Source organism: Oncorhynchus nerka, linkage group LG5 (assembly GCF_034236695.1).
Source record: "Oncorhynchus nerka isolate Pitt River linkage group LG5, Oner_Uvic_2.0, whole genome shotgun sequence".
Classification (NCBI taxonomy): domain Eukaryota; kingdom Metazoa; phylum Chordata; class Actinopteri; order Salmoniformes; family Salmonidae; genus Oncorhynchus; species Oncorhynchus nerka.
Genome location: NC_088400.1, coordinates 44,924,211 through 44,938,593, shown reverse-complemented (window position 1 = coordinate 44,938,593; position 14,383 = coordinate 44,924,211). Strand labels below are relative to the sequence as shown.

At 42.6% G+C, this 14,383-nt stretch overlaps 1 protein-coding gene across 1 annotated transcript in view; it reads left to right on the top strand.

The window, feature by feature from the left end:
- LOC115129551 (platelet-derived growth factor C-like) overlaps nucleotides 1-14,383 on the top strand; it is a 98,898-nt gene that overhangs the window by 67,921 nt on the left and 16,594 nt on the right. The window contains exon 3 of the mRNA XM_029660006.2: nucleotides 11,814-11,991. Within this exon, the coding sequence (XP_029515866.1) occupies nucleotides 11,814-11,991 (178 nt within the window). The remainder of the gene's footprint in view (nucleotides 1-11,813; nucleotides 11,992-14,383) is intronic.

Here is a 14,383-nt window from a genome sequence, read left to right as displayed (position 1 = left end):
AAGTTTTAATGCAGACAGAGAAGAGCTTCAATTTCTTAATCATAGCCTCAATTTTGTCCTGCACATGAATATAGTTGTGGAGTCCCTGTAATCCTAGATTCAGATCATTCAGGCGAGAAAAAACATCACCCAGATAGGCCAGTCATGTGAGAAACTCGTCATCATGCAAGCGGTCAGACAATTATGGTCAGTAAAAACTTTAAGCTCGTCTCTCAATTTAAAAACATGTCAATACTATGCCCCTTGGTAACGCTTTTACAACATACAGAGAAGTGCGCTGGTTATATGGTAGCTGTCCATATCATTGCATAGTGCAGAAAATACACAAGGGTTCAGGGGCCTTGCTTTTACAATGTTAACCATTTTCACTGTAGTGTCCAAAACGTCCTTCTAGTTGTCAGGCATTCCCTTGGCTGTGTACACAAGTGGCGTCGGGAGCAACTGCAAGTGCGTTACCACTCCACTATGTATCTCTGTTATGGCATTTGCTCCATTAGTACAGATAGCAACACATCTTGACCACCAAAGTACATTTGATGTCACAAAGCTGTCCAGTAGTAACGTAATGGACTTATACCAGGAGCTGTGCCAGGCCCGCCACATCCGACTCATCCAGCTGTAACACACAGAAATCACTGGCTTGTACGCGAAGCAGTAATTGTTTCAAAACATCTACTGCCATGTCTCTTATGCATTGTGAAACAGTGTTGTTTGATGAAGTCATTGTCTGTATAGTTTATTTTGGCCTTTTCCCCCAGCATTGTCCCACCCATATCCGCAGCAGCACGAATAATTAAAAGTATGGGGCTTGCCTGTCCTAGCCACTCGGTAGCTCAACATATCAGACACTTCTAGACCCTTCTTTTTAATGGTATCTGTTGCTTTTATATTTGTCTTACTACTCGAAAGTCGTCTTAATTCTCGCTCAAAAAACTCCTGTGGTTTATTTTTCAAATTGGCGTGTTTTGTTTCTAAATGACTGCGCAAGAGTGAAGGTTTCATTGAGTTGAGATAGTACTTTTGAACAAATAACACACTGTGGCTGAGAAAAGGCACTACTCTCAATATAAGTGAACCCCAAATTAATGTAGTTCTCATCATATATGCGTCTCTTAAATGGTCCAACGTCCCTGTCTGTTCGGTGCTTTCCCGGGTAAGGGGGCAGCAGCTCTTCGGCTGCATCAGATTCACAACTGTCAGTGTCTATGCTAGCTGGGCTAACAACAAATGTAGAATTACTGATGCTAGCATTGGATGTGCTTGTGGAAGCAGAACAACTTGTCGTCGACAGGTGCAGTTGTAGTACTACTGGTAGTAGCAGTACTAACAGTAGAGCTGTTATTTGTCTAAGGACTCGGGCCTTTTTTAAACGGAATAGCAGAGCAAACGGAATAGCAGAAGCTATGTTTGGCTACATATGTGGAATTCCCGCGAGAGTGTAATGGTTGATGTGATTGGATGTTAATTATTTGATGAGGCTACCTGTATATGACATTGTGTTGTTTCGCTGAACACTAGATGGTTGAATATTATTTTTGACATTGAAACGAGGCTACTCGGGCAAGGAACAAAAACTCACCCAAATGTATAGCCCCATTGGAAAATGTGAAGAAAAAAATGTGAATCGCATTTTTATTTGGTGTACCCCTGATGGCAGGGTTATGGGTACCCCAGTTTTGGAAAAGCTGCTCTACTATAAGCCTTTTTAGAGAATTTTGCTGTAAGTCCAACCTGCCTCACAAACGCAGACCATTTATGGCGTTCTGTGGGTGAGCGGTATGCTGATGTCAACATTGTGAACAGAGTGCCTGGTGGTGGCAGTGGGGTTATGGTATGGGCAGGTATAGGCTACGAGCACAATTAAATTTGAACGATGGCAATTTGAATTCACCGGGATACCGTGACGAGATTCGGTGACCCATTGTCATGCCATTCATCCGCTGTAATCACCTCATTTTTCAACATGATGCACGGCCCAATGTCGCTGAAAATGTCCCTGTTCTTCAATGGCCTGCATACTCACCAGACATGTCACCCATTGAGCATGTTTGGGATGCTCTGGATCGGAGTGTACAACATCGTATTCCAGTTCCCACCAATATCGAACAAATTCGCATAGCCATTGAAGAGGAGTGGGACAACATTCCACAGTCCACAATCAACAGCCTGATGAGCTCTTTGGTTCAGTATAATATTAGGTTTTGATTGAAGATCTGATAACAATCCATGTCAAATATATAAAAGCATAATAGCCTTGTCCCAGGGTCTGCGTCAGGCCCATTATCGCTAATCGAAGGCGACTGCTGCTAATGCCACTCTCCTCCCCAACCCACCTGAGGTTGATCGCTGAACGATTACACAGGAAATGCTCAGCTCTTTTCTTTACTTAATATCGACACTAAATTGTGGAGCCGCCCATTGCTCCCCGTGGAGACACTGTGAGCATTAGGCCCCAACGTTCGAAACCATTCAGTGATAGCATAGCCCCTTCTCCTCAGAGAGAGGGAACTGGATGGATGGGCGGGAGTGGAGGAAAGTAAAAACGAGGGGACCATGTTGGTCAGATGCAGCTCAGTGGGGTTGTATTAGGGCTCAAGAGGGAAAAACCTGACCTCACAATAATCAAGATGGCGCCGGAGGGGTTGGCTGCCATCTTATCGGCTCATAACCAACCATGCAATTTTTTAAATTTTGTACATAATTTATGTTTTTTATTATTCCTTGTAAACCCTACCACCCCTCCCCCGATTGGAGGAAACTAAAACAATAACACTTAGGCTTCTACCTTCAGTTTATACGTATTATACATATTTTACTATAGTTATATTTTGTTTGTTTTTAGTCCTTCCCCTATTGCTGATGTCCATCCAGTTTGATTTCTATTTGTAACTGTGCTATTTCACATTTCTGTACCTATATAGATTTTACTGACCTCGTATGCTTTACATATGTTATTTTGTTGTTATTAATCCCACCCTTCAGCTCCATTCAACCCCTCCCATTTATCTCTTAACACCATCCATTTTGGATTTCTATTTGCCATATATTTTTCAACTGTGCTGTGTCATGACGTTGGCCTGTGACGTTGGTCCCCCCCATAAATACCTTTCTCCCTTCCCTCTCTCTTGACTCTGCAGAGGGACTCTTGAATAGCCTTTGTTAAACATAGAGAGTCTGGGAACATCAAACAAGTGGAGGGAAAGGAACCAAATTTCGGTTATAGAACCAGTTGAAAATATGCGTTGGTACTTAATGAATAGGATGTCAGTTCGGTTGTCATCTGAGACATTATGACTGATGACAGGATGGCCAAAGCTGTATCGGGGAAAGTCTACACATTATAGTTATCAGATTCACATGGAATTGTTGTGCAATTCAAATGTTTAAATATAAAAAAAAATGTGAAAAGATTAAATTTAATTTTATCTTCCAAATGAGAGGTTTTCATAAGGGTTTTCATAAGGTCAGGGCTCAGCTCTGCTCAATCAGTGGCCCGCCCCTGTGAAGAGACATGAGTTATAAACTATGAAACACACCCTTCTCCCTCCACTATATAAGCCCTTGACGAAAGTGTAACCTCCTGTTCCGAGCGCAATAGGACGACGGTCCATACATTGAAAAGGACTAACATGTCAACTACAGAACTAAGCCAACTTCAGCGTGAGCTTTGGTTGCGAATGGTATGAACTTTGAACTCTTATTCACTACAGAAGTGACACCTCCTAGCCGTTGAGTTAGCAGCGGCCGCTGGAAATGTGGGCTAGGAGAAGACGGACAGAGTATCCCATCTACCACACAATGACAACACCACAACGTATCCCATTCACCACCAGAGACACCGTTCAAAGGATTCTGTTGGGCAACACGGCCTTCCATCTACCACCAACCAATTGAAGCGCAGCTCAGAGTAAATATTTATTTCATTTTCCTTTTCCAAATGGGCGGTAATTTAGGATGCATTAGATTCTGTATTTACGATAGAGGAGCTACCTACGGCCCGATAGAGACATAGCTTCTCCCTATGTTCCTCAAGTCTTCCCGCTCTTTCACTCAAACCCAACCCCAGTTCTTTGTGTAACCAGCTGTCATATCTGTTCTGTCCGCCAGGGACGTTTTCCTTTATGACATAATTTGTAATCAATGTATGATTCATTCTGTGTATATGTAATTCTGTGTGATTTAGTTAGGTATTTAGTAAATAAATAATTCAAGCCAATTCAACGGATTCAACTTGTTAGCCAGGGTTCGTGATAACCAAGAATTGACAACTTTCAGATGAAACTGAAATAAGGTGACGATTAATATTGACTGCGATTGATATTAAAAATATTACTAGGTCTTTAACCTATCTAGGGTACGTGGGACGCTAGCGTCCATCTGGCTAACATCCAGTGAGATTACAGAAAACAAAACACATATTTTACATAGGTTTAAAGATTAACTTCTTGTTAAACCAACCACAGTGTCATATTTATAAAAATGCTTTTTGGCGAAAGCATACCTAGCCCAAAACATACCTAGCCCAGAACATAGCCCAGTTGACAAATTATTACAAACAGTAACCAGCCAAGCAGAAGCGTTACAAAACTCAGAAATAGAGAGAAAATTAATCCCTTACCTTTGATGATCTTCATATGGTGGAAATCAGAAGACATTAGTTTACTCAATAAATGTTCCTTTTGTTCGATGAAGTCTCTTTATATCCAAAAACCTCAGTTTTGTTAGCGCATTGTCTTCAGTATCCACAGGCTCAAACGCAGTCAAAACAATTAGAAAAAAATTCCAAATTGTATCCGTAAAGTTCATAGAAACATGTCAAATGATGTTTATATTCATCCTCAGGTTGTTTTGTAGCCTAAATGATCTATAATATTTCAACGGACAATAACGTCGTCAATATAAAAGGTAAACAAGAAATGCAAATGCACATGAAAAAGCTCTGCGACACGGTAGGGTCCACTCATTCAGACTGGTCTTACTCCCTCATTTATAAGAATACAAGCCTAAAACGTTTCTAAAGACTGTTGACATCTAGTGGAAGGCATAGGAACTGCAAATGGAGTCCTTAAGTCAATGGATACTGGAATGGCATTGAATAGAAAACTACACACACAAAACAAACTACTTCCTGAATGGATTTTTCTCACTTTTTCGCCTGCTAAATCTGTTCTGTTATACTCACAGACACTATTTTAACTTCTTGCGTCGAGCAATCCCGTATCCGGGAGTGTAATCATAGCCTCAAGCTCATTACCACAACGCAACGTTAACTATTCATGAAAATCGCAAATGAAATGAAATAAATATATTGGCTCACAAGCTTAGCCTTTTGTTAACAACACTGTCATCTCAGATTTTCAAAATATGCATTTCAACCATAGCTACCTACACAAGCATTTCTGTAAGAGTATTGATAGCTAGCATAGCATTAAGCCTAGCATTCAGCAGGCAACATTTTCACAAAAACAAGAAAAGCATTCAAATAAAATCATTTACCTTTGAAGAACTTCGGATGTTTTCAATGAGGAGACTCTTAGTTAGTTAGCAAATGTTCAGTTTTTCCAAAAATATTATTTGTGTAGGAGAAATAGCTCCGTTTTGTTCATCACGTTTGGCTAAGAAAACCCCCCGAAAATTCTGTCATTACAACGCCAAACTCTTTTCCAAATTAACTCAATAATATCGACAGAAACATGGCAAACGTTGTTTAGAATTAATCCTCAAGGTTTTTTTCACATATCTATTCGATGATAAATCATTCGTGGCAGTTGGGTTTCTCCACTGGAGCAAATGGAAAAATGCACGCAGCTGGAGATTACGCAATAATTTCGACGGAGGACACCAAGAGGGCACCTGGTAAATGTAGTCTCTTATGGTCAATCTTCCAATGATATACCTACAAATACGTCACAATGCTGCAGACACCTTGGGGAAACGACAGAAAGTATAGGCTCATTCCTGGCGCATTCACAGCCATATAAGGAGACATTGGAACACAGCGCTTTCAAAATCTGGGCCATTTCCTGTTTGAAATTTCATCTTGGTTTCGCCTGTAGCATCAGTTCTGTGGCACTCACAGATAATATTTTAGCAGTTTTGGAAACGTCAGAGTGTTTTTTTTCCAAAGCTGTCAATTATATGCATAGTCGAGCATCTTTTCGTGACAAAATAACTTGTTTAAAACGGGAACGTTTTTTTATCCAAAAATTCAAAGATCGCCCCCTATATCGAAGAAGTTAACAGTTTTGGAAACTTAGAATGTTTTCTATCCAACTCTACCAGTTATATGCATATCATATCGTCTGGGCCCGAGTAGCAGGCCATTTAATTTGGGCATGCTTTTCATCCAAAATTCTGAATGCTGCCCCCTACCCTAGAGAAGTTAAGAGTTTATTCGGAAGATAACTGCTCTATAAATATTCTTCCATAGTGCCCCGACTTTCTAGTTAATTACATTTACATGATTAGCTCAATCAGTTAATATTAATTACAGAGAAAGGATTTTACAGAGTAGCATGTCATATCACTTAATCCGGCATAGCCAAAGACACGACAGCTGTGCTGCTTTACAAAAGTACTGAACCTTTCTATTTTCTTAGCTTCTACAGATTTTTGCTAAAATAATTTTATTATTGATTGATTGAATATGACTTTTCAGATCAGCCAGTATTGCTTTCTGCAGCGTTAGTTCTAGGTAAATGTTGTTGCTTCCGAAAAGAGCTTCTGGACATCAGAACTGCAATTACTCACCTCAGATTAGACAGTTTTTCTTCAATGAGTCGGTACGAGAGTGATATACTACAGACACCTGACCAGTCCCAGATCCCCGTCATTCGCTGGAGAAGGAAACCGAGATTTCCCATCCTGCTAATGTTGAATCGCTGGAAAATTAATGGGAAGAACTGAACGCACATATATCCTACAACGGGACATTAATAACTGTAATATCTTATTTCACCGAGTTGTTGCTGAACGACAACATTAATAAAATACAGCTGGCGGGTTGTACACTCTATCGACAGGATAGAACAGCAACATCTGGTAAGACACGGGGCGGGAGCCTATGCATATATGTAAACAACAGCTGGTGCACGATATCTAAGAATGTCTCAAACAGGAAAACGCTCATCCAGAGGTGGCGCTCCTAGTAGCCGTGGATTTTAATGCAGGGAGTTTTACATAATTTCTATCAGCATGTTAAATGTGCAACCAGAGGGGGAAAAAAATTCTAGACCACCTTTACTCCACACACAGAGATGCGTACAAAGCTCTCCCTTGCCCTCCATTTGGCAAATGTTTACAAGCAAAAATGAAAGCGGGAAGGAGGAGTACACCACATCAGTCACTGGCTTTATCAATAAGTACATTGAGGACGTCGTCCCTACAGTGAATGTATGTCCATACACAAAACAGAAGCCATGGATTACAGGCAACATTCGCACTGAGCTAAAGGACAGGGCGAGCGTTTTCAAGGAGCGAGACTCTAACCCGGACGCCTTATAAGAAATCCCGCTACGCCCTCCGTAGAACCATCAAACAGGCGAAGCGGCAATACAGGACTAAGATCGAATCGTACCACACCGGCCCCAAGACTCGTCGGATGTGGCAGGGCTTGCAAACTATTACACACTACAAATGGAAGCACAGCCGAGAGCTGACAAGTGACACGAGGCTACCAGACGAGCTAAATCACTTCTATGCTCACTTCGAGGCAAGTAACATTGAAACATGCATGAGAACACCAGCTTTTCCGGATGACTGTTTGATCACGCTCTCCGCAGCCGATGTAAGACCTTTAAACAGGTCAACATGCACAAGGCCACAGGGCCAGACAGATTTCCAGGACATGTACTGCGAGCATGCGCTGACCAACTGGCAAGTGTCTTCACTGATATTTTCAACCTGTCCCTGACTGAGTCTGTAATACCAACATGTTTCAAGCAGACCACCATAGTCCCTGTGCCCAAGAACACTAAGGTAACCTGCCTACATGACTACTGATCCGTAGCACTCACGTCTGAAGCCATGAAATGCTTTGAAAGGCTCATCATGGCTGATCATGGCTCACATCAACACCATTATCTCAGAAACCCTAGACGCACTCAGATTTGCATACTGCACCAACAGATCCACAGATGATACAATCTCTATTGCACTCCACACTTCCCTTTCACACCTGGACAAAAGGAACACCTACAGTGCCTTGCGAAAGTATTCGGCCCCCTTGAACTTGGCGACCTTTTGCCACATTTCAGGCTTCAAACATAAAGATATAAAACTGTATTTTTTTCAGTCTCTCGATGTGCAAAACTGATAGAGACATACCCCAAGCAACTTACAGCTGTAATAGCAGCAAAAGGTGGCGCTACAAAGTATTAACTTAAGGGGGCTGAATAAATTTGCACGCCCAATTTTTCAGTTTTTGATTTGTTAAAAAAGTTTGAAATATCCAATAAATGTCGTTCCACTTCATGATTGTGTCCCACTTGTTGTTGATTCTTCACAAAAAAATACAGTTTTATATCTTTATGTTTGAAGCCTGAAATGTGGCAAAAGGTCGCAAAGTTCAAGGGGGCCGAATACTTTCGCAAGGCACTGTAATTTGCACACACAAAAAAATCATGCAATGAAGGTTAAGATAGTTGTTAATACGGCTAGGGGACACCAGCCAGCGGGACACCTGTCGACAACTTCCGGTGAAATTGGAGGGCGCGCAATTCAAATGAATATCCATCATTTTTATGATTATTTAACATTTAGGTACATGTGTCTTATATCGGTTAAAAGCTTAAAGTCTTGTTCATCTAAGTCTATTGTCCAATTTACAATGGGCTTTACAGCGAAAGCATGCCATGCCTTTGTTCGAAGACGGCTCCTCACATCAAAATATTTGGCTGATTGCTCAGTCCCCTCCTTTACTCTCTGTTCACTCATCACTGCAACGCCAGGCACGACTCCAACACCATCAAGTTTGCTGATGACACAACAATGGTAGGCCTGATCACCGACAACGATGAGACTGCCTATAGGGAGGGGGTCAGAGACCTGACCGTGTGGTGCAAGGACAACAACCTCTCCCTCCGCGTGTTCAAGACAAAGGAGATGATTGTGGACTCAAGGAAAAGACAGACCGAGCACGCCCCCATTCTCATCGACGGGGCTGTAGTGGAGCAGGTTGAGATCTTCAAGTTCCAACAAACTAACATGGTCCAAAAACACCAAGACAGTCGTGAAGAGAGCACTACAAAACCTATTCCCCCCTCAGGAGAGTGAAAAGATTTGGCATGGGTCCTCAGATCCTCAAAAGGTTCTACAGCTGCACCATGGGCAAGCATGTTGATGGGTTGCATCACTGCCTGGTATGGCAACTGCTTACCCCCCCTCCTTCTACGCTGCTGCCTCTCTCTGTTATTATCTATGCATAGTCACTTAAATAACTCTACCTACATGTACATATTACCTCAAATACCTGCACGTTGACGCTGTACCGATACGCCCTGTATATAGCCCCGCTATTTTTATTTACTGCTGCTCTTTGAATTATTTGTCATTCTAATCTCTTTTTTTTTGGGGGGGGGGGTATTTTCTTAACTGCATTGTTTGTTAAGGGCCTGTAAGGCAGCATTTCATTGTAAGGTCTACTACACCTGTTGTATTCGGCGCATGTGGCAAATAAGATTTGATTTAAAGCAGTCGCCGGCAATTTATGAAATAGCATTGTGCTACATGGCTAAGGAAACACCCAGCTTCAGTGAAGGAACCATAAAACCCCTTTAGATCGACACAGCAATTAAATTCATGCTCTCAGAGGATAGATGCATGTGCCAGTCCCCAGTTTGGTGTGTAACGTACAGTACCAGTCAAACGTTTGGACACACATACTCATTCAAGGGTTTTTCTTTATTTTTACTATTTTCTACATTGTAGAATAATTATCAAGACATAAACTATGAAATAACACATATGGAAACATTTTGATTCTTCATAGCCACCCTTTGTCTTGATGGCAGCTTTGCACACGCTTGATATTCTCTCAACCAGCTTCATGAGGTAGTCACATGGAATGCATTTCAATTAACAGGTTCAAAGTGAATTTGTGGAATTTCTTTCCTTCCTATTGCGTTTGAGCCAATCAGTTGTGTTGTGTCAAGGTACGGGTGATATACAGAAGATAGCCCTATTTGGTAAAAGACCAAGTCCATATTATGCCAAGAACAGCTCAAATAAGCAAAGAGAAATTACAGCACATCATTACTTTAAGACATGAAGGTCAGTCAATCCAGAATATTTCAAGAACTTTTAAAGTTTATTCAAGTGCAGTCGCAAAACCCATCAAGCACTATGATGAAACTGGTGGACCATGGTGCTTGCCTACGGAGCTGTGAGGGGAACGGCACCTCAGTACCTCCAGGCTCTGATCAGGCCCTACACCCAAACAAGGGCACTGCGTTCATCCACCTCTGGCCTGCTCGCCTCCCTACCACTGAGGAAGTACAGTTCCCGCTCAGCCCAGTCAAAACTGTTCGCTGCTCTGGCCCCCCAATGGTGGAACAAACTCCCTCACGACGCCAGGACAGCGGAGTCAATCACCACCTTCCGGAGACACCTGAAACCCCACCTCTTTAAGGAATACCTAGAATAGGATAAAGTAATCCTTCTCACCCCCCCCCCCCCCCCTTAAAAGATTTAGATGCACTATTGTAAAGTGGCTGTTCCACTGGATGTCATAAGGTGAACGCACCAATTTGTAAGTCGCTGCTAAATTACTTAAATGTAAATGTAAATGAAACTGTCTCTCATGAGGACCGCCACAGGAAAGGAAGACTCAGAGTTACCTCTTCTACAGAGTATACATTCATTAGAATTAACTGCAGCCCAAATAAATGCTTCACAGAGTTCAAGTAACAGACACATCTCAACATCAGCTGTTCAGAGGAGACTGCGTGAATCAGGCCTTCAAGGTTGATTTGCTGCAAGGAAACCACTACTAAAGGACACCAGTAAGAACACGAGCAATGGACATTAGACCGGTGGAAATGTGTTCTTTGGTCTGGAGTCCAAATTTGAGATGTTTGGTTCTAACCGCTGTGTCTTTGTGAGATGCAGAGTAGGTGAACGGATGCTCTCTGCATGCGTGTTTCCCGCCGCGAAGCATGAAAGAGAAGGCACAATTCCAGGCACACTTAACCAGCATGGCTACCACCGCATTCTGCAGCGGTACTCCATCCCATCTGGTTTGCATTTAGTGGGATTATCCATTTTTTCTTCAACAGCACAATGACCCAACACCTCCAGGCTGTGTCATCTGTTGACCTGCCCTTAACCCTAATTGCTCCTGTAAGTCGCTCTGGATAAGAGCGTCTGCTAAGTGACTAAAATGTAAATGTAAATATGTGGGAACTCCTTCAAGACTGTTGGAAAATAATTCCAGGTGAAGCTGGGTGAGAGAATGCCAAGAGTGTGCAAAGCTGTCATCAATGCAAAGAGTGGCTACTTTGAAGGTTTTAAAATAAAAATATATATTTGGATTTGTTAAATACTTCTTTGAATACTACACTCCATATGTGTTATTTCATAGTTTTGATGTCGTCGCTATTATTCTACAATGTAGAAAGAAGAACCCTTTTAATGATTAGGTGTGTCTAAACATTTGATTGGTACTGTATATGCATTAAGTGCTTGCTTTCATAACACGGCCACTTTGTCTCATCTCCAATGTGAATTCATGGGACTACACACATTGAGCCAAAGCTCTCCTTTATCTTTCTCTCTCTGTCTCTCTTGTTCTTTCTTTCTCTTTGGCCTTTTTCCAGGTATGATTTTGTGGAGCTCGAGGAGCCGTCTGAGGACACCATCCTGGGCCGCTGGTGCGGGTCCCAGGTACCCGCCAGCCACATGTCCAAAGGCAGTCAGATCCGGGTGAGATTCAGATCTGATGAGTACTTCCCCTCCGAGCCTGGCTTCAGCATTCGCTACTCCCTGCTCCCCATGGTAAGCCATAAGTCATCTTTCCTCTGAGCACATAAACGGCACACGCTCCCTCACATAATAACCTATTATGTAACGGCCACTGCTATTCTGTATGTATAAACCTCTCTCGACGTGTTTGTTTTGTCCTGCGTTCATAGCTAAGTGCTGTTGTGATAGAAATCGTGACCTGGATTGCTGTTTGAGGCACCTGTGTGATTGTCTCGCTCTGGCACTGCTGTCGATCCAATCAGACAAGGTTTCAAAAAGAGGTGGATGGTGGTGGAGTGTTAATGGTGTTGGGTGAGATTGAGATTGAGCTCGGCCCAGATGGCGTCTAGACTCTCAGACATAGCATGGCCCGCTGACCCTGGTTGGATTCAATCCATGTCTTATTCCTCTCCTCCGACTGGATATAAAAGATGGATTAAAAAGCTGGAAGAGTGGCTCTTTTTCGCTGATTCTTCCGTCCTTTCTTTCTCGGTTCAGTCAAGCTCTATTGGCAGGAGGTGTGGCAGTAATCCCAATTTAGTTAATGAAAGATCACACAACTTTGGATCATACCGCTGTCACTGTCTGTTTACATCCCATGCCTCGCATCTTATTAGTCTCTCCTCTTTCTCTTTTTTACTCTCTCCCCCCTTTTCCCTATCCTCCCCCCCTCACTCTTTCTCTCCTTTTTCTCTATGTAGAGAGAGAGAGAGAGAGAGAGAGAGAGAGAGAGAGACCTTCATACCCACACCTTTCACTTGCAAATGCCCAGAGATACACTGAAGTGAAGGCTGCTGTTTTAAACTGTCATGTTGCAGTTGTGTGCGCCTCTTAGCAAACAACTCTTCCCTTCATTAATCCGCAATGGCCTGTGGCGCAGTGAAATAGTTTCTGTTCCTGACGAGCACTAATGGCAAAAGGAGGTCAGCGACGGTGCTATTTTTTTGGTCTGTTTGACCTTTTTTATTTTTGTCAGCGGAAGAGGCAGGATTTTGTTTATAATTACCACATTCTTTCAATTGGTTTTATTGACTCTGTTCCGTTTGGTAGATGAGCTGAGTATTTCACCACACAATAAATTCTCCAAATAGAAGTAATTAACAATGAAAAACACTAAACAAATGTCACACAATTCACTTTGGGCATGCGCAGCAACCCACAAGTCCAGCGATACTATATGAGTAGGCAAGTGGAGGATGGTGACGGGAGGACGGCTCATAATAATGTCTGGAACGACGTGAATGGAATGGCAGCAAACACATGGAAACCATGTGTTTGATGTATTTGATACCATTCCACCGATTTTAAGCTGTCACCATCCTCCTGTGGAGCGAGTCCAGTTGTTGATGGGCAGAGACAAATATGTTGCTCTCTGCCACTACTTGAGGGAGACTGCAAGTATTGTGTGTCCTGCAGAGTCAAGAGGATGGGCAGATGTCCAGCCCCCTAAAAAAGCAGACATTGTATATCCCTTTGAGCATGGTGTATCAATACACCCGGTCACTAAAAAGATACAGGCGTCCTTCCTAACTCAGTTGCTGGAGAGGAAGGAAACCACTCAGAGATTTCACCAGGAGGCCAGTGATGACTTTAAAATAGTTTGTTTCTAAATTACTTTGATAGGAGAAAACTGAGGATGGATCAACAGCATTGTAGTTACAAACCAGCTTCACCTGGAATACTTTTCCTAAAGTCTTAAAGGAGTTCCCACATATGCTGAGCACTTGTTGGCTGCTTTTCCTTCACTCTGCAGTCCAACTCATCCTAAACCATCTCAATTGGGTTGAGGTTGGGTGATTGTGGAGGCCAGGTCATCTGATGCAGCAATCCATCACTCTCCTTCTTCGTCAAATAGCCCTTACACAGTGTGTTGGGCCATTGTCCCCATTGAAAAACAAATCATAGTCCCACTAAGCGCAAACCAGATGAGATGGCATATCGCTAAAGAATGCTGTGGTAGCCATGCTGGTTAAGTGTGCCTGGAATTCTTAATAAATCAAAGCAAAGCACCCCCATACCATCACACCACCACCTCCGTGCTTCACGGTGGAAACCACACATGCGGAGAACATCCATTCACCTACTCTGAGTCTCACATAGACACGGCGATTGGAACCAAAAATCACACATTTGAACTCATCAGATCAAAGGACAGATTTCCACTGGCCTAATGTCCATTGCTCGTGCTTCTTGGCCCAAGCAAGTCTCTTCCTCTTATTGGTGTCCTTTTTAGTAGTGGTTTCTTTGCATGAATTCAACCATGAATGCCTGATTCACGTCTCCTCCTCTGAACAGTTGATGTTGAGATGTGTCTGTTACTTACTGCCATTTATTTGGGCTGCAATTTCTGAGGCTGGTAACTCTAATGAACTTATCCTCTGCAGTAGAGGTAACTCTGGGTCTTCCATTCCTGTGGCGGTCCTCA